Consider the following 21,853-nt stretch of genomic DNA (forward strand, 5'->3'; position numbering starts at 1 on the left):
AAAGACATTATTGCAGAAATACAATCAGTTTACATTGTGGTCAAATGGAATAACAGCAGTTCTGTGTCAGCTGCACCTGAGTGTTGCACTGAAAAGGGCAATTAAAGAACTTTGCTGCAGATTTATGATGAGTCGAGGCAGCTGGATAACTGCAGCTCCAGAGCAAAGTCCTCCAGCTGTGTGTAGTCCGAACATACAGCAGTACCACAGTCCTTCGTCCACAGCTCCACCACAGTTTCCGAGTCCAAGGGAAGACGATACCTGGGGTTTCACAAGAGATGCTGCAGGTCAGAGTCCAAACCGACTGGAACAGTTACAGGTGAGAGAGTGGTAGAGCGACACTGACCTGAAGCCATGGCTGAGCTTGACCTCTGACCCACTGGCTCCCATCACCAGGTACTGTTGGTCATTCTTGATGTCCACAGCACTGCAGGTGGCCTTTTTTATCAGCTCCACTTCTGTGCCTGAACTCACCGCTTCAAACTCTATGAAAGGAACACAGCTGCATTACAGTGAAAGGAACACAGCTGCATTACAGTGACCTCTGACAAAGGGTCACGAAGACAGGGCGTGTTAAGCCTGGGGCCTCAATGTAAAATGTTGGTAAAATTTACCACATTAACAAACAAAACAAAAAAATTTTTTTTACAGTGCTGTGTGAGTGCGAGGGGGAATTCCTGGAATTCATAGATAGATATCAGGAGTTGGGTCAGCTCTATGGAGGATTTTTTGCAATAGTCCACAGTGGACAAACTAAACATCTTTGGAATTTTGATTCTAACTGACAGTGACATAGTTGGAAGGGAATTGTGAGGTGAGGGAAGTTCAGGAGCAACATGCAATTTCATCACTTGAGTGCTGCTAAATTTTACACCCTGTGCCTTTAAGCTTCATTCAGACCTGCACTGATTTTCCTGAAATTGTCCAGAGTTGTAGTATGTGAGGATTCAAATGTCCACAAAAGTACCTCTGGACTTTTCTGGCATTTCGGCCACCTCCAGAGACACATTTCTGTATTTCAGACATTCTCTGAACATGTCTGACCCAGATAATCTGCATTTGTCACACATCAAAAAACCCTGTATTTAAATTTGAACTCCAGTTTTTAAGTAGTTTAATTTGTGTCTAAACTGCTAATGCATAAACAGAAAATGTGTGGTCTGCTACTTTGGGGAAGTTTGATATCGGACTCCCCAGGAACTCTTTGTCTGGGCCTCCAAACCTTTGAAAAACAGCCATTGAGAAACTATTGAGGTCACTAAAAAGGGTTTTTTTCCGCTGTGGTTGAGCAGTCTGGAAGCTTCACACAGTGTCTCACCTTTGTCAGGGTTCTTCAGGACTTCAACTACGGTGGCTGTGTGGGTCATAAAGTCTCCCTCTGCTGCTGAGGACGTCACCTTCACCCTGTAGGCTACAGCAGCACAAACCAGCACAATAACAACACATTTCTTATTTTGGTCTTCATCCAGGTTATTATAATAATAATAATAATCCATCCATTATCTACCGCTTAATCCTCCACCAGAGGGTCACGGGGGGTGCTGTGCCTATAATAATAATAATAATAATAATCGTAATTTATTTGATTTATAAAGCACTTATATAATAATATATAATTTAAAATAATATGAACCCTTTATTTGGTGGTCAGTGGACACACCAGGCTGACCAGGAAAACTATTGAATCATATATAAACTTACGAGTGCAATCACTATATCAACAAATTTGAATTTGTTCACAAATGAAATGCTGTAATAATAATAATAATAATCTCTGATGAAGGTTGTCACCGTATCGGACGTGAGGTCGGCAGGTCTCTTCAATACGCTTGTCTACAGTCAGTGTTGGGTCCACTTTTCCTCTGTAGGCAGCACAGGCAGCTACGTCACAGTGACACAATGCAGAACATATCATTATAATACACATGTAAGAGCTGTCAGTTAGTCCCAAACATACAACAGGTAAATACACCTGCAAAAAGATACATCTAAATCATAGGAAATAATCTGAAATTTTTAACTCAGAGGAGGTATTTAGATGGCAGTCTTACCTCTCATGCACTGACACTCATCGCCCACACAGAGGCGCTGCAGCTTCTGTTCCTCGAAAGAGAAGTGTTTGGTGCAAATGCTGCCTGAGGGATAAAACAATGATTTATTTTATTTTAAATCATACTTAGAGTGAATTTAATACGATGTAAATGTCTGAATAGTTCTCTGCACTTATGAATTCTCTCATTATATATACATTATAAATGTAATATGTTCATGTTTTTTTTGTTTTGTTTGTTTTTTGAATAAATAAATAAATACAATATTAAAACCATCAACATGTGATTTGTAAATGTTAGGCCATCATCAAAGTCTTTATAACAACGGTTTACAAGGTTTTTCTGTGGAGTTTATTTGGGGTTTCAAGTCTTTTTCAATCCAGCATGCTGTCCTTTTATGGTCCCATTTAGAGTCCATAAAGCAGAGGACACGTTTGGTCAGCATGTGATTAACCTGTCAGTCCTCTCACCTTTGTCCTGAGGCTCATAGATGCTGAACAGGGACTCGCTTGCTCCGCTCACCCTGAACCTGGTCCTGACCCGAAAACCAATGCACACGTAGATATCAGAGGGAACCTGGATATGTTAAAATAAAACACAAAAGAGGAAATAATCACATTTATTTCACACTTTTCATCATGTTTTCTGGCTGTTATAGCTGCCATTAGACAGCCTTTGTGTGACTGTACACAACTCTCAACCACTGTGTGAAATACAGGGGGGTCTTGGGGGACTAGACCCCCCTGATTAACATTGGAGACCCCCTGAAAGCCTCCAAAGCTAAATTTGATGGGGTTCTAAACATGTTACAGTGTAATTGGAAAACGGAAGGGCCCACGGTTGGTGTAGTGGTTAGCACTCTTGCCTTTGCAGCAAGAAGACCCGGGTTCCTGGGTTCGAGCCCCGTTTGGAACAACTTCGGAACAAGGGCCTTTCTGCAAGGAGTTTGCATGTTGTGTACGTGGGTTTTCTCTGGGTTCTCCGGTTTCCTCCCACGGTCCAAAAACATGCGATATGGGGATTAGGTGAATTGGTCTCTCTAAATTGACCGTAGGTGTGAGTGTGTGAGTGAATGGTTGTTTGTCTCTATATGTGGCCCTGCGATGGACTGGCGAGCTGTCCAGGGTGTACCCCACCTATCGCCCAATGTCTGCTGAGATTGGCACAGGACCCTCTGGTGGAGGATAAAGCGGTAGATAATGGATGGATGGATGGATGTTTTTTCCCTGAAGATTTTTGTAATTTCAGTTTGACATATACATACATAATACACTTTACATGCTTTCTTATATATATCTTATATATATCTGTATATATTATATATATATATATATATATATATATATCTTATATATATATCCAAATGGAGATGGGACCCCCCAATATATTTCGTATTTCGCACACTACTCTCAACAATATTACATCACAGGAGTTGTTGATCCAGTGCATCCTCCATCAATAACTTGTTCTGTATATGTTACTTTGTGCCTTTGGTGTTTCGTTCGGATTTATCAAACAAGGCAGATTTTCTCTATGGACTTTGGTGCGGGAGAGTGAGCAATTTGCAAAGATTGCATACACTTTTATTATTATTATTATTATTATTATTGTTATGTAGCGCTTTGCTATACCAAAGCACATACAAATTACCCTATTATTCATTATACACACATTCTCCTAGTGGTGGTAATCTATGTCTGTAGCCACAGCTGCTCTGGAGCAGACTGACGGAAGCATGGCCAAGACCATGATCATTCATATACATAAATAAACACAAACAACCATTCAACCCTCAAACCTACGGCCAATTCACAGTGTCCAATTCACCTAATCCCCATATTATTGCATGTTTGTTTGAACTGTGGGAGGAAGCCAAAGAACCCGGAGAAAACCCACGCACACATGGGGAGAACATGTGTGAGAACACCCAGGTCTTCTTCCTGCATAGGCAAGAGCGCTAACCACTACACCAATCAGTGGTGTCCCAGTACAATCAGTGGTGACGTTGTGTCATGCAACTGAGCTTGGTCTAATTAATGACTTATCCTTTTAAGATACAATATGACTAGTTTCATTCTGGACTAAACATGGTTAAGATCAGGTTAGATTTCCCTGTGTGGTCCAGCTGTTGCTAATGTTGTGTGATGTGTGATGCGTGGTGGTGTGGTGGTGTGCCTGTGACTCACAGTGTCCATCTGAACAACCACAGTGTTTCCCTGCAGCTCGTAGTGGGAGACGATGGGCTCTTCTCCCTCCTTGAACTGCAAAACATCAACCAGGTGATTTTACTGTTCAAAACATGAGTCGGAAACCTCGTGGTAATGTCACAATTTCCAATCAATGTGAAAACATCCATGAAAACGTGTACATGTAACTCGACCTAAGACTCGAGCGTCTGCTCTCAGTGTCTGTGTTTTGACTTTGGCTGATGTGTAGAGGTCACCTGTCTCAGATCCTCCATGGAAGCCTCCACACCTGTTGGCATCTGGATCTTTATCACAGTCAGACTGGACTCTGTGTAGACCTCATTTGGGGGTGGCTTATATCTGTGACACACCAATGTATACAGACACTGCATTTTACTTCTTAAATAAATGAAATCAACCAGAAAGAAAGATGAGAGGGCAGAGAGAGTGAGTGAATGGAAGAGTGAAGTGTGTTATATCCTGTCTTTCCATTACAGAAGCAGGCAATCTGTTGCCTATATCAGCATGTAGCATTCATTTGGATTAAGTTGTCTTACTTTGCACAGGCGACCAGGTAAGGAGCGCGCATACTGGAATCTGAGGAGGGGAAGAACATGACCTGGTAATTGGCTGACACACATATAAGGCACAGGTAAAACGACAATTGTACACAGACACTCACTTCTGGAGTTGTCGGGGCCGAGCATCTCTATGGTGGTGTCAAAGTTGCATTTCTGCGAGGAAGACCTGGTTTCATAATAAACTGTCTTCAGCTGTAAACACAGTCACAAAGTCATAAAGAAAGAAATGTAAAGATTCAGAAAAGTCTGGTCAGGGAACAGAATGAAACCACACCCACCTTAACATTTGACACACCTCTCCCATAACCAGTGGACACAATGATGTCATCATTCTTTGTGACCTAAAACATAAAGAAGCAACAGTTCAACCTGTCTCAACATATGTCTTGACATATTGACATTGATTTTTTCGTCTCTGCATGAACATCAAACATGAAGTGACTCTTTTATGGCCAGTGCCGAGATGTAATAAGATGTAGTATTAATTAGTCAAATAAAAAATTAGCTTCAGGATGGATATTCGACAGAAATTCACTCCAGATCTAGTGGCACCCTCCTCCGTTTCCACCCAGGGATAGCTGCACGATCACGGCTTGTTCAATGTCCGACCCGTCAACTACGTCAGTGACCATTTAGGTCATGTGACCTAATGACTCACATTTCCATTGAGACAGATTATAAAGTGGCTCATGCTGAAAATAACTGCAACATTTTGTCACATTTAGCTTCAAACAATGTTTGAAAAAGTGGTGTGGATTTTTGAAAGTCACTTTTTAGCACATTTACAATTATATTTTATTTGCTTACTTAGAAACTTAGAAATGTAATAAATATTTAAAACTAAATATTAAATGTTACACCTATATTAAATGTTAAATGTTAAAGGTGCCATATGTAAGAATGTGGCCAAAAACAGTTACTACATTCAAATTCAAAATACAGAGGTCTTTTAGTTTTCGTTTTCTGACGTAACTGGCAACCCGTGGTTGCTCGGCAGCTGAGAATCTACTGACTGCAATGATTGGTAGACGGCGGTAGGTGGCGCCACATGCCAAAACATGATTTCAAAACATAAACATGATTTGCAGTCTGCAAAATATTTTTTTTAATGCAAATATTTTGTCTGTACTGTTGTTGTTGGTGAGTTCAGTTTGTTATATGAACATTATTCCTCAGTCTCTGTGACATATTAGGAGGATTTTACGGCCAGTTGCTTTAGATTTATTACATAATGCACCTTTAAATCTAAATCTTAAATGTAAATCTATATGCTAAATATAAATATAAATATAATACAACTGTGGATTCGTATTCATAACTGTGGATTCAAAAAAATGTAACTTTTTGAATTGTATTCTCACGGTTTTCAGTTTGTATTCATGTTGAATAAATCACAACCCAGTATGTGCACACCTTTTCGACAGTTATCTTACAACACAAATCATGCAACTGCCTGTCCCTCTGTGTTGGACTCACCTGGAGAGGCGTGGCCACAGGTCGGCTCTGGCTGAGCTGGACTTGTCCCATCGATCCCTTCCTGCTGTAGCGGATGCTGATGTCCTGACTGAGGGCAGTTCGAGGGACAATGCGACTGTACTCTGTCAAAGCCTCCAGAGTCAGGACTGTGTCCTGAGAGAGGACAGAGGTCAGCAGCAGAGGAAAGGAAAACCTATGCGTTTGTGTGTGTGTGTGTGTGTGTGTATATATATACCTGTACAGAGTAGAAACCCTCTCCATAGTGCTGATCCTGGCTCAGCCAGGACAGGATGGGGTTAGCATAGGGGATTCTCCCCTTCAAAATAAAACACTTGTCTTATTAAAACAATCATAACTTGAGGACATGAGAAAAATAACAGCGTATCGGGCAGCACCTTTAGCAGCACAGTCAGCAACACATATGCTGTCGTCTCCACTGTCACACCACTGGACTGATCAGGATTCAGCCAATCGGTTGCCACATTGGACTCCTGCCAGTACCTGAGCACAGCAGGGTGACCTGTATATATATTTGATTTTAATTTAATTCTGTCAGTGTGTCACTCAGGTTCCATCAAGGATGTAAAAACACACGCACACACGCACGCACACACACACATTCTTGTACTGCATACTGAGGTCCGGGTAAAAGTGCTGACAAAGTGAGGACCAGCATTTCCACAAAATATAAATCAACACAATTACAAATATCTACTTCATGAATGACATCTATAAAGTACTACTAGGGTGCAGTACCATAAAATGTGTGCAGGTGGAGCCCCAGAGCAAAAAGGTCTGGAAAACTTTTTTTATTATTTTTATTTATTCGTCCAAAATTTGACAAAAATGTCATACTATACTATGTCGTCCAACATTATATATTTTTTTTTTTGACAAATTGAGTATAGCATGTTATAACGACCTAAGGAAGTGATTTCAATGAAAACAAAGTGAGGACCGGACAAAATGTCCTCACTCCGTAAAAATGACCTCACTTTGTTGGTTAAAAACCCTCACTGGTCCTCAGTATGCCGCAAGTACAAGAACACACACACACACACACACACACACACACACACACACACACACACACACACACACACACACACCTTTCTGTCGAGCCATGTTCTCCAGGCTGGTGAGCAACTGAGAGACCATCATGCTATTGGGGTCATGAAGAGTCAGAGCATAGGTTGCTACCGCACGCACATACACACTCTTGACACCCAGGGCATGCTGGGAAATGTAGTTTGATGCAGATCTCTTGCTGTCATCGTGGAACTTTGGAAAAAGACAAAACAAAATGTGATAAGTTGAGGAAAGAAAAAACATTCTGATCTTACTGAGGGAGCACAGATGTAATGTATGTTCTTGAAATGGAAACTGAAGCCTGAAATAAATAGACATGAAACAGGTAGAAAAAAGACACAGTCACCAAAAACAGTATAAATCAACCACAAAGACAAAATGCACGGTTGCATTTCTGTTGTATCCAAATTGGTCCACAGTGTTTGTAGTAGTGCTGCATGACAATAGAATGAAAATATAATTTTACTCTGAGATTCAGGATTGGATCGCTGATGCTCCTGGCTCTGCACAAGGCGATCAACACGAAGGATGTTAGATACACTGACTGGTCGACTGCATCAGTGCCCCCAGCCTGCAGCCAATCAGAAAGAACACAATGTCACCAAGGTCAGCCAAAGAGGGGTGAATTTTTTTGACACGATCAAATATCAAGTAGAGGAAAAAGTGTCCCACTGACCATGATTTTGTTGGGTCGGTAGGAGGATGTGTCAGTGAAGGATCCATCCGGCTGCTGAGCTCTGTGGATCAACCACGCAACAGAGTCTGACAGAGTCTGATGGTCTACAGTGATGACCTGATCCACCAGGGACAGCATTTTCACCACCAAAGCAGTAAGCCTGAGAGACGGTGCAGAAGGAAAAGACTTCAAAGATCTTATAATACCTTACACTCTTTGTCAACTGCTCTATCCTCACATGAGGTTAAAGTGAAATAAAATGCACTGATATTTTCATTCTTGCACTGACTTTTGATTTCATCTCACAAAGTTTTCTGTCATGTTTGGTCTGTTAAATGCACTGTTAGAGGGAGACTATGTGGCTTTATTATATCATTTCTGTGTTTACATTAAAGTATGTGTCCAGTTTGATTTTTGATCTCAGACAGAACTTTTCCAAGATGCGAGTAAGGACAATATACTTTTCCTCAGAGCTGGTGTTTTGTGTCACAATAACACCTGGCATGAAAAGCATGATCGATACCAGATTAGCATTATCCGTTTTCTTATTTTAGATGAATGCCATCAATCGAGTGGTCATTTTTCACTTTAAGGGGATCAATATAAATGCAGATGGTAAAACATGGTAAGCATGTTTATAACTAAAATGAAACACAAACTTAAATGTTTATTTTTATTTTTATTTGCAAATTGAAGACTGGTGTGTGTTCTCACCAGGTGCTGGGTTTTTGCTTCATCCACATGCTGTAACTGGAGTCTCCAAGTCTGAAGGAGGAGATACTGACCAGACCTGCACACACACACACACACACACACACACACACACACACACACACACACACACACACACACACACACACACACACACACACACACACACACACACACACACACACACCAGGTAATGCCTAGACCTAAACACAATTCCTAATATTAACCCTACACTTTACTAATTTCTTAACAAAGTAATAACCAATAAAAGTACACATGCACACGAAACAAACACCACACTAAACTCTGATTACTATCTTCAGCAATTTCTCACCCTCTCTGATCCTCTGTTTTAGAACAGCTGAGTTCTTCTGGATGTCTGCACCAAGGACATCCCACTTCCCCGCTGTCTCTAAGTATCGATATACATGGATGAGCGTGAAAAGTCTTCCTAGCTCCGCCTCCGCTGACCCTGCTGGCAGGTTGACAAGCTGACGGAGGCCCTCTGGTTTGTGCACCACAGACAAAATGTCACCGAAAACTTCACCTGGGACAAAGACAAACGGGGGGGGGGGGGGGGGGGGATACGTCTCTGAGCTTCTGTGTTCTGTTTTATGTCACATAACGTGTCCATGCCCAATCACAGTGTATATTACCATTGATGGTGAGCAGCCTCTCCACAGGTGAGTTTGGGATAATATTGGCTGACAGCTTGTTCTTCAGTGTCACTATCCTCTTTTCTGAACCTACAATTGTACAAAGACATAGAACGTCAGCCGACATCTGCAGAGTAAAGCAATGACAGAAGAGCTGCAGATCAGACCTACCATAGATTCCCTGAGGGTCAAGTCTCCCTCCTGAGAACTCCTCTGTCCTCACCCCGTCAGGCTGGAAACACAACCATGAGAGCCAACTTGACTTCTTTTGTAACATTTAACTGTAACAACTTGTCAAAGTGAATTCCATGCATCCCTCAATTAAACATGTACCAACCACCACTCGCAGTTTCTTTTCCAGGATGTCTCTGTTTCCCTGGCGTGTTTTCAGTGTGAAAGTCAGGGTGTGCTCCCCAGGCTCCAGGCCCAGCAGGGTGAAGGACACACTACCGACGCCCCCTGCAGACAGTTTGTTCCAGCTGCATGTTGTGGAGCGCAGACCCACTGCCCCGGAGGTTTCCTGGGAATGGAGCAGACATAGCTCTGGGCCAGTCGTCAGTGTAACACAGTACTGAGGACAAGATGACAAAGATATTCAGACATCTCCATAACCAGCAGGCTCTAAATATCATCAGATGTGAGTGAGGTGCAGATCAGCACCGTGATGGTGTCATCCTGTTGGTTGTACACTGAGCCTGTCAGCTCCAGCTGTTCTCCTCTGACCACCTGATATGGCAGAGGAACATCCACACTTAGTGGCAGACTGACTGACACCTGGACTGGCTGGGCAACACAAATACCTGCAGAACAGACATAGAACAAAGTGGACAGATTAATGGGAGCGTAATTGAATAATATACATAATATAGATGAAGACAGAGGAAATGAAGGTGATCATGACGATGGGTATGAGAAATTAAGATTGAGATATGCAGATGACGGTAAGAAGAGGATAATGAGGATGAAGATGAAGGTGAGGATGATGAATATGAGGGTGCAGAGACTCACCATCCCTGAACACGCCAATGGCGTTGACCTTCCAGGTAGTGAGGGAGTCTGGTAAAGTCCTGCTGACTGACACTGAGCCTGGTCTGAAACACATACACACACAGAGAGACGATTTTATTTAACACAGATGTTATGTATTAACTGATGGCCTGTACATGCAGAGCCGTTTCTTGCTATATGCGGACTATGCAGCTGCATAGGGCCCCACAGCCACCAGGGGGCCCCCCAAACTGAAAAGTTCAGACTCATATTTTATTCTATTTTTGAGAATTAAAAGTACCTGTTTTTATTTGCATGTATTGGATGCATTCTTTATGCATATATTTGCAAAGCATGTAAGTGTTTGTGGGGTAATCAGAAAAAGTTAGGAATCTCTACCTTGAGTTTGAAAAAAAATAGGGGCCCCCAAATAGTATCTCGCATAGGGCCTCCAAACAGCTAGAAACGGCCCTGTGTACTTGTATGTGTTTCCTAAAGTCAACTCTATATTTTTAATCGACAGTAGCTGTGAGTCAAGACATGTTTGAGGTGTGTCACCTGACAGGTTGCACCTCCCACAGCCAGCTCTCTGGGAAGTAGCTCCGCACCAATGAAGGAGCCACGTCAAAATCCGCACCCATTTCTGCACGTGTGCACACACACACACGCACGCACACACACGCACGCACGCACGCACACACACACACACACACACACCAGGTGTGACTCAGTTAAATGCATAGTTCTGGTTTACAGGTTTTTTGGATCATGGTTGTATGAGGTACTGCCACATTCTCAGAGCTGACACTCAGCACTGCTCCCTCAGCTGAAACTTAGCAAAAGACAGGCAGGCACGCTCACTTGGAAAACATGGCTACCAACTGGGACAAAAGATTTCAGCCATTTAACAAAAGGTTCTCCGCACATAGGGACTTTTTAAAAGCACACATCCCACAGTCAGTACTGACTATGTGTCAGTACCTGAAACAAGCACAGAAGTCTTTCTCTGACGTTCATCACAATCAACTAAAGATATATACGAGGCTGCAGAACTTCATGGAGACATTTTACTCATCAGAAATAATATGAATTGACATCTATTTATATTTATGTTGATGTGAGGAGTCCAGACTGACCGTGGCGTCCCAGGATAAGGTTGTGGTCCAGGTGCTCCTGCACAAAATCGCAGCATTCTTTGAAGACATGTCTGCAGCGGGGGTGTTTACTGTAGGTTTGCAGGGCGAACTGGTGGCAGGTCACACTCTTTGGGATGTACTTCATGCCATCTTCACAACATGTCTTTAGACGGCCATAACTCTGCACTACTCACACACACGAAGACTGTTATGTGTGTGTTTATGCACAGCAGCTATGAGAGAGGCTCACAGGGCATTTTCATTATACTGTTATAACACAGAAATACACTACATGGAGGAACTGTAAAAGTGTCTTTGTGTCTAACCTTTCTTCATCCTCTCCTCATCACTCAGGGCTCGCTTTGGTCTGACTGCCGATGTGCACACATCACCTACAAACAGAGCGTCATTTCTACATTGAATTTCATCTATCATTGATTGATTGATTGATTGATTGACTGACATACTGTTGGTACTTGATGGCTGGGCATTAGCGTTAGTAATAAAAGTGAGGCCTGCCAGTCGGAAGACATCAGCGTTGTCCTTGCCGCCCCCTCCACCACAGCCCTGGTCACTGTGCTCAATGTGTCGCAGAACCTACAGGCCACCATACATCCTGTTACTGTGAGGTCATTGACAGAAACAACACAGTTCTGATGTAAATAATCATAAAGAGTGTGCAGTAGGGTGTTTTCAATATAACCGTGGAAATGGGGTCTCTGTAGTTGGGCCGCAAAGAGAAGAGGGCAGAGTCTACAGCAGAAAGAGCCACGAGTCCCCCCTGATTGGCCCTGACGTCCAGCTGTATATTTTCCTTTGGCTTGTAATTCTGCCTACGAGATGAGAGATCAGTCTGACACACACACACACACACACATACACACACACACACACACACACACACACACACACACACACACACACACACACACACACACACACACACACACACACACACACACACGGGATAGGGTTAGGGTTTTTCTGATTTTCACAGATAAGTTTCAAACAGTTAGTAAAAGAGTAAAGTAAAAGTTAAACATTTTAAATAACAAAAGTGGAACTATCTAACTAAGTGGAGGCACGATCATTATGTAAAGATGAACTACATGGTCTGAGGCTAACTACGCCCAATGCCTGATTTTGAAAATCAAATTTTTGGGGTTCTTTTCGCAGGGAAATACACTGTAAATGTTGTAAACACAACAGTCGTAGTATTTCACAACAGACTTTTTTTCTATGACGTAGTGAAGAGAAATACCATGTGGTGTCAATGCGGGATCTTTTATACTGAAAAGTAAACCGGATGTTTTATTTTCATACTTCCTTTTCTGCTCGTGCTGAATTCCGCTGATTTTATGCGGAAATAGAAATGGAAGTGCTGCGTATCCACTCTGATGGTGGTTTAAGGGTTTAGTTACTCTTTAAGTATCTATTTTTTTGGAAGATTTTATTTTTGATAATATTAACGTTTGTCTATTTTGATTTCATTTTTTAGTTGAAGATTGCTCACTTAATGCACACTTACAAATCTGTTCAAAGATCTGTTGATAAACAAATAATTAAACTGACACAAATACAAATGCTGTTGTATTTTTTTATATTTCAATTTAACTTCATTAAACCACACTTGTGCTTCACTTTGAATATGAAAGATTAAAATAAATCAGCAATATAAGTGTCTGATATTATTAATACAGGGGTCTACCAAGGGCCAGAAGTGTAGAGGGGGAGCCCCAAAACATGTTTAGCATGTGAGCCAGGACAAAGCAAAACAAAAAACAAAAAAAAGTTTGAAGTTGTTTAGATAAGTAATGCGAAAGATTTTGTTAAATATATCAGTAAAAGAAGCACACATTGGCTTTTGCCGCTCTACTGTAGCCACTCCCACACAGCACTGTGGGCTACCTGAGAGGAGAAGCAGGCCTTGTGCAGAATTGAATCCGCAGGTAAAAAGTTATGCGAGTGCAAGATGTGTGGGTGATTATTAGGAGTTTATTATGTCTGACCAATATAAAACTTGATGTGAAATAAACTGACACTTCGAATAACTCAACATTTTACCTGGGCACTGCACTACCAAAATGCACTACCAAATTCAGAATTTTCTGTGGGATGACCCCAGACCCCCCTTGCCGTTTGCACCCACTCTTGAACAAATATGTGGTCCTTATGCATCTGTGGCCAGGGGGACGGTAGTTCAAAATCTGTCTATATTGATACAATTGATAATATATCAATATATATTGGGCCCCCAAATCAAATTCTGCTTAGGGCCCCATTAAGGCTTGGGCCGGTACTGAAAATGGGATCAGATCAGACCAAATATTCGAGGAAGGCTAATAAAAGGTTAACCAACCAGGACCTCCGACATCACCACCACCACAGCTGCACACAGTCCAAGTCAAACCTGTCCACTAACGCTAGGAAACAAAACACCAGGACCATCCTCAGATCATTCTCAGCAGACATGCCTTAACTTACCTGGAGTCCATTGACACACTTGTCCTTGACGTCCATCCAGAGGGAGTCGGCCACCAGCTCGGATGTACCTTCTCCATACAGAATGTAGTAGACCAGAAGTCTGATGGACGGGGTCATGGAGGCTGTCACCTCAAACCTAAGAGTCTGTTTGTTATCGCTACTGGATACAAACTTATGAGTGCCAAATTTCACCACATTCCCTTTAGAGAGCACCTGCGGATAACCCCACACAATTATGTCATCAAAAAAATCATCTTTATAAACACGAATGACATGCTTCACCAGCTGTATCTCCTTACCATGTAACCAAGGGCTTTGATTGACAGGTATGAGGGTGTGGCATAGAACACCTTGATGCTGGCATATTGTCCCACCACCAGACTGTGGCCAAGCAGCGGGGGGTCTATGTAAAGATAACGCTGGTTGGGAGAATAATAGGCCACAGCTTGTAAACTCAGACTGGCCTGACTGCTTGCTGGGAGGGTGGGGTCTACTGTCTCAAACTGTGTCAACAACAAAGAAACATCAACAGGTAAACAGCAAGAAAACATGTACAACAAGCAAACAAAAGTTAAAACATTAACTAGTTAATATTAAGAAGAAAACAAGATAACTAGTAACCTAGTGCAAATTATGAAGTAAACAAAATGTTAACAAGTAGAATTAGAAACAAAAAAGTGAACAAATAAGTAAAGTAAACGTTAATAAGTAAACTGGTAATCAATATTAAAATCTGTCAGACAGTAATAATCAATGTGAAATAAAAGAAAAAAACAAAATCACTAATAAAACTACATTTTAGTACACCCCTTTACCTTTAGTACTGCCTTGACAGCTTCACTTGGTGTATTGCAGATGAAAACAGCAATGCCATCTGACTGGCTGTTGCTGCTGAGGGTACAGGACATCTCCTCATCGGGCTTCCCCCGTCTGAACAGCTGTCGTTCCACCAGACGAACCTGGACCCGGTTCACCGGCTTGTCCAGGTGATCCTTCACCAAAACCTGCAGAAACAAGCACAAATGGAATCTATTATTCCTCGCTATAACACTTTCAATATACCCCCGCGTTGGTGGATTTGTCTATATGCATGAGAAGGCTGTATGTATAGCATAGCATTAATCCACATGCTACTTTAAATCGCAATACAAGTCTTTATAGTTCGTTTTTCCAGATCAAATATTCAGGTGAACTGAACTCTACCTGGATGTTATAAGGGAGTCCAGGTTTGATGAAAGGTGGCGTGGACACAAGGCTCAAAGTGTATGGTGATTTGACAAACTTCACAGCAGCAAACTCCGCCTCCTGAGAGATACCACCTGACAGAGAAGGGTGGGGATTTGGGGGGAAACTACAGTTAATGATGTTGATGAATAAATATCTTCACTATCACAAAGTCTTTTCATTTTTGTGTTGCCACGTTGGGATTAGGACAGGGGTTCTCAAAGTTTTGATACCTGAGGGCCAATTCAGGAACCCAACATTGGACTGAGGGCCGCCAAAGGAAAAAAAACAGAAAGAAATCCCATTTGTACTAATTTTAATGACCAGATTGCACTTCTACAGTTTAGCGTTAAGTAATATAAGCGTTAATATAATGTCATTTAAGCATGAATATAATAACACTTTATAATTTACTGGGTAATTACCAAGTATTTTGGCCATTGTTCTCACCTTCTAATTACAGGTTAATACCAAGTAACACATTTCTGTTACCATATATTTACTGGGTAAATAGCTAGTAATTGGGGGCTGTAGCTACCTGCTTATTACCAGCTTATAACCCAATAATACACTAAATTTCACCATATAGAAACCAGGTAAATACAGAGTATTTTTGTTTACACTTATTGGTCTGTATCCAGTAATGCCCAATAAACATTTAACAAGCTTAGTAGCTCCTGGATTAAAACTATCAACTGTAATTCATTGCGGGCCGCCAGAAATGTTTCTGCGCGCCGCCATTGGCCCCCGGGCAGCACTTTGAGAACCAATGGATTAGGAAATGTGTATACCTGTGTCCTCCTGCAGCAGTACAGCTATGTATAAATACTTCCCCATCAGGCTGTTAAGGTCTTTTGGTCCATCATGATTGGACAGAACTTTTTCCATGTCAACAGTCACGTCCACTTCACCTAAGGAAGACAGCTGAAGAAGCACTGCATGTCTTTAGAATGTTTTTATAACCAGAGCCAATACAGAGTGTTTGTACTGATATCAAAAGAAGACAAACAAACAGTATTATATACTGTAACTAAATAAGGTATACATATCCCATAGGTCTATAACGTTACAATGTGCTGACAGCTGCAATGGTGGAATACAACATATATTTCTTTGACTTAAAGTGATAGTTCAGGGTTTTTAAAGTTTGCTTATATATCAGACTGGAACATAATGTCCTACATTCAGCTGACTGCACTGTACATGCCCTCTAAGCAGACACACACTCACACACTAAAAACATGGCTGCAAGCAAGGACACCAGGAAAAACATATTTTAGCAACTGACCATTCACAATCTGGAGAATATGTTTGCTGCTTTATCGCGCCATTAAATAACGTTTGTGTTGCTTTGTAAACAGTTAATTTACTGCACCAAAGTCCACAAATAAAGAATTGATTTTTGCATCTCGGCACATCAGAGTTTGGTGATCCAGGTGTTCTGGTTTTATTTGTATCCCCAATGGCAGCCACATTATCTTGGAGCATGCACACTGCAGTCCGAATTGACCATGTGTGGTACCTCATACGTCCATGCTTCAAAAAAACTATTATTATTACGATGATTATTTAATGTTCTGACCTGAACATGAGCAACAAGAATGTTTTTGAAACATCAAACTATCAACAAGTGTCTACACAAAAGGAATATGACCTGAAATTTGATTCCAGCTTTATCTTTGATATATGACAGTTATTGAAAACCATTAAAGAGGATTTACTGTACTTTCCTTTTCCTCAACAGCTTACATTTATATTAAAAGTGGTTACTTACTCTTTGCCGGATAATAGACCTGGGGATGATAACAGGAGGATTTTTTCCGCTAACATAGCCGTACCGCAGAAACACCTCTGCATCAGCCACCGGAGCACCATGGAGATACCTGAGAGAAGTAAATATGTATTTGGCATAACAAACAGCTTCATCTTGTACTTAAGTCTAACTGTTGCCATGTTCATTTACCTGGCAGAGAGCTTGAAGGTAAATCTTTTGAAGTTTCCATAGCTGATGTAATTGGCTTCAGGTTCCACAAGGATGGAGAAACTTGGGAGAACTGCAAAAGGATAACATTTAATTATTCACATTATCCAGCCATCCATGTCTACCGCTTTGTCCTCCAATTTGCCTAATCCCCATATTGCATGTTTTTGGACTGTGGGGGGGGAACCAGAGAACCTGGAGAAAACCCACTCTCACATGGGGAGAACATACAAACTCGATGTAGAAAGGCACCCAGGTGCTAACCACTACACCGACCGTGTGGCCCATTATTCACTTCATACCTTATAATGTTCATACTGCCAGTATTGTGAGTGGTTTAACAATGTACCATCCTCATACCATATTCTTTAACTTCAAAGTCTGTTTTTGCTGTTGTGGTGAATTCATCTGTGTAGGAGGCTTCAATGGACCAAATCCCCAACCTAGTATAACATACAGTACATGACATTAAAAACTGAAATTACATCACATCAACAACATCAACATTACAAAGTCATTATAGGTTAGATTTTAACGTTCTTACTTTGGGTTGATGGGTATCTTGAAGGGGTTTTGCATGGATGGGATTCCATTATTGACATCAATCATCTCTACAATATCCACTGTTGCCGAATCAGGGTCCTGTGAGGAATGAAATTACAGATTTTAGATAACAGAAACATAAATTGGAATGTTTTCCTGCTCATTCTTGCCCCTGAAGCTCATTAAACTCACCTTAAATTTAAGGAAAACGCTGCGATTGGCTGGTCTCAGCTCCTGGTTCAGGGAGAATGCTCTAACTTTCACTGGAGACACATTAAAATGTATTTGTCAGGATATTTCACTCAATAATTTAATTAAAAATCTTATAAAAAAAAAAAGATTTAATAAATATATAACATAAATAAAAATATCATTTTTTTTTTAACTTGTCTTCCACATGCTGAATGAGAGGCTATACCTATCTAACAGACTTGATTAGTTGTTGAGAACTATCTATTTTAAACTTAGATATGACAAGACGAGGACAACTTGGACTGGGATCACCTGAACAAGTACCATCTGACTTAATGGGACTACCAGGAAGAGGACCAGTGGAACGAGGAGTAATGAGGACTCAGAGTCAACACTGGAAATCTGGAGAATTGTATGAGTAGATGAGGACCAAAGCAGGTTCACCTAGATGTTATTCGATGATGAGCACTACCTTAATGAAATGAGGAACGACTTCACCTGAACAAAAAACTTCCTGATCAAGGACCACCTGACCTCACATCAGCTGACAAAATCTACTCAAACAAGAAACAAGGACCTGACATTTTGACATCCTGAGTTGATGAGTTGAAGGACTCATTTTATTTTATTGATTTATTAGGAAGTCACTTTGAGTTTAACATCTCTTCTTCATGTGAGCTTTAGCCGAGACATCGTTGGTTAGCAGCATTCTATGTACAACTGGACAACCACATTAACAGCAAATACCATCAGCAAACAATAGATGCAAATTGTACAACATCACAACAATGATTAAAAATGTATGTATCAATAATGATGATGTAAGCTAATGATAAGAATAATAATAATAATAATTTTAAGGGACAAGGGACTGGAATGCACAACTAAACAGGCCAAAAGGATCAGTCCCTATGTTTTCAAGCCATGAATGTTGGTAGTTTATCAAGAACTTTATCTCTTACCACTCTGATGTGGGGTGTACAGTGGTTTGTCAGTCTGGATAAACAGGAAGCCATTGGAGCGACTCAAAGGGACAACCAAATGCTGGTTGATCCCTTCTGATTGGACATGGAGGACCACAGATTTCACCTCCTTATCAAGCTGATTAGGGTACAGCTTTAGAAAAACAGAAAAGAAAGTGACATAAATATTAATCTATCATGTCAGGAAACATTTTGATAGAATTACATTTGTTTGTCTCTGTGTGTCCCACCCGGACTTTGGCGACGGCCTGATGGTGGTTTTGGGTGTTGAGGTTCACGACTGCTTGAGCCAGAACTCTGTGGTCTGGAGCCATGGAGGTCTTCACGAACACATAGACTCTCGCCTCCTCTGAGCCAAAGCCAAATAACTGGAGCAACACTGATTCAGAGGCATCCAAACGCAATGAGACAGGAGCTGTTATCAGATACCTAAAGAGGAGCATAATGGAACATACAAGAAAACCATTTTTAGACCATTTTTAGAACTCTAGAAAATGTTCAGATGTATAGTTCACAAAAGATGGAAAATGTCTAGAACATTTAGGTTAGAGTCAGTCAAGAGACTCACTTGTTCACTGGAGATTTTTTTTGCTGCAGTCTCACATTGGCTCACTAAAACATTATCTATATATGCTTTGTTGCATGTAGCAGCTGTAATCTATCCTACATAATGGAGATGGATGCTATTTGATTTAAATGAAAAGGTGAGACAAGTGTAGACATTTTACTGTTGACATGCTATTGCATGCTAAGAGTCAACCAAGAATCATCCATTCATCCATCCATCCATTTTCTACCACTTTATCCTCCACATAAGGGTCGCGGGGGTGTTGTGCCTATCTCAGCTGACATAGGGCAATAGGTGGGGTACACCCTGGACAGATCGCCAGTCCATCGCAGGGCCAAACAACCATTCACTCTGACACTGCACCTACAGTCAGTGTGCAATTTACCTAATTCCGATATATTAATAATAAAATAATAATAATAATACAAGTCAATAATATAATAAATCAATACACAAAATAACATTTGGGCTATTTCCAAGTTACCAGGGGTGTTTTCTATAGTATATTATAGTATAATATAGTACATATAGAGAGATTTACACATACCTTTGTTCTGGGGTTAAATCTATGATGTCTCACTTTGTTATTCACTTTTATAGTATGTTCTTGGTTAGGGCCAATATTGTAATCACAATTATTTCGATCAATAGTGAGATCATGATTAATGTGGGTGTGGGCCTCACAGGTTTTGTAGAACCTTGAACCTCTGACGTTTGGAAGCTCTGATGTAGTTTTATGTTGCAACAGCAAGATAAGCTGTGTAAATACCTAAATGTGTATATCAAACCTTTTATAGTTTCAACCAAAAATATAATGTTTTTTAACCCATGGTGTTTTTCCCTCTGGTTTTAAGTAGGCTACGGCCCAACCTCTTCTAAAGAAAGCCCCCACTGATTTTAATAATTTTAGACCAATTTCTAAACTTCTAAGCTATGCTGTTTTAATTATTTTAGACTTAAGTGCCGCTTTTGACACAATGGATCACAACTTTATAATTGAACATCTTAAATCCTGGGTTGGTATCAGGGACACGCAGCACTTGGTTGGTTTTATTCTCACATTTTTAACTGAACTGACTGCACGGTCACCATAGGCAACTACTCATCCTCTTCAACCCAAATAGCCTATGGAGTACCGCAGGGTTCTATTGGCCCATAACATTCTCCATCTAAACAAATTCAAATCGGAAATAATACTGTTCAACCCGCCAAACACCATGTCCAGTCCCATCAGGCTTGGTCCGTTATCATCTTTGACTCAGACTTCACTTTCACCCCTCACATCAACAAAGTTGTTCAGTCCTACTTCCTCCACATTGGAACCATCTCAAAAATCTAAAAGTATTCTATCACAGACTGACCTAGAAAAAGTAGTCCACTTTTTTCGGGTTTCGCTTAACTATTCCAAGGCCGAGGCTCAAAACCAGGGGTGACCATACCTACTTTGCTTTGGAACGGCCTGCCCGCAGAGATAATGCCTGCTAAATCACTTCTTAAAAGTCGTTTTTATAGACTTGCCTTTATGTGATGCTCTCTTTTTATCCTTTTATCTCATTACTCTTCTTTCTTGTATATTTCTATATATGTGTTTGTGTTTGTCAAAGCACTTTAAATTGTAAATTACTATATTTAAAGGTGCTATACAACTAAAGTTATTAAAGCTGTTATTATTAATATGTCTGTTGCAAGACGTTCAGAAACCTCAGACCTCAGAAAACACTGGAGGAGCTCCAACAGTTCCAATTAAATATTCCACACATTAATTATAGATTCATAAATACTGACTTACGATTTGGACTGAGCCTCTGTCCTCTTCCCAAGAAAGCACAAACACAATAGGACGACACACACCTTCATCCTGACGGTGACGGGGAAACACATTGAGGAAGCTGTGCAGACAACATGGGCTAAGACAAATGACTATGAGCGGCTGGAAGTCTGATTTTATTAGTTAGTGATCAACTCGTCTGTCAACAAAGAAACAGGGTTCAGTGTGTGTGTGTGTGTGTGTGTGTGTGTGTGTGTGTGTGTGTGTGTGTGTGTGTGTGTGTGTTTGCGTGTGTGTGTGTGTGTGTGTGTGTGTGTGTGTCACAAAGGTGAATTTACTCAGCCTGTGTTTTCTGATCTTACCCAACAGTGTTGATTCTGTTATCAGCTCATCAGTTATTGACAAAGCAGAAAAGCAGACGTTCAGCGTTAGTATGTTCATTGTTTTCTCTTCACTGCTGAAAACAAACATAAGTGCATGTGTTTCGGTATTTCGGACATTTTTGTGTAATCATGAATGTTGAAAGTTTGTTGGGATGTAGAGGTTATCATAGGCTGATGA

General features: G+C 40.9%; 1 protein-coding gene across 1 annotated transcript; it reads right to left on the minus strand.

Moving 5' to 3' along the window:
* Window positions 1–122: 122 nt before the first annotated feature.
* c5 (complement component 5) lies at window positions 123–21,381 on the minus strand (the record flags this gene model as incomplete). Its single annotated transcript, XM_083904612.1, has 42 exons — window positions 123–261; window positions 347–485; window positions 1,319–1,411; window positions 1,792–1,881; window positions 2,052–2,135; window positions 2,522–2,627; window positions 4,238–4,312; window positions 4,495–4,597; window positions 4,795–4,834; window positions 4,920–5,010; window positions 5,097–5,159; window positions 6,295–6,447; window positions 6,530–6,610; window positions 6,690–6,814; window positions 7,404–7,575; window positions 7,850–7,954; window positions 8,060–8,219; window positions 8,774–8,849; window positions 9,105–9,317; window positions 9,427–9,516; window positions 9,598–9,658; window positions 9,764–9,997; window positions 10,087–10,226; window positions 10,435–10,517; window positions 10,972–11,056; window positions 11,550–11,735; window positions 11,876–11,941; window positions 12,026–12,146; window positions 12,253–12,402; window positions 14,034–14,246; window positions 14,333–14,536; window positions 14,849–15,037; window positions 15,237–15,352; window positions 16,049–16,181; window positions 17,032–17,140; window positions 17,221–17,311; window positions 17,599–17,681; window positions 17,783–17,880; window positions 17,974–18,044; window positions 18,936–19,089; window positions 19,187–19,385; window positions 21,314–21,381. The coding sequence occupies 42 exons, from the start codon at window positions 21,379–21,381 to the stop codon at window positions 123–125; spliced, it is 5,052 nt and encodes a 1,683-aa protein (XP_083760738.1).
* Window positions 21,382–21,853: the final 472 nt, after the last annotated feature.

This window comes from Microchirus variegatus, assembly GCF_963457635.1.
Source record: "Microchirus variegatus genome assembly, chromosome: 18".
Classification (NCBI taxonomy): domain Eukaryota; kingdom Metazoa; phylum Chordata; class Actinopteri; order Pleuronectiformes; family Soleidae; genus Microchirus; species Microchirus variegatus.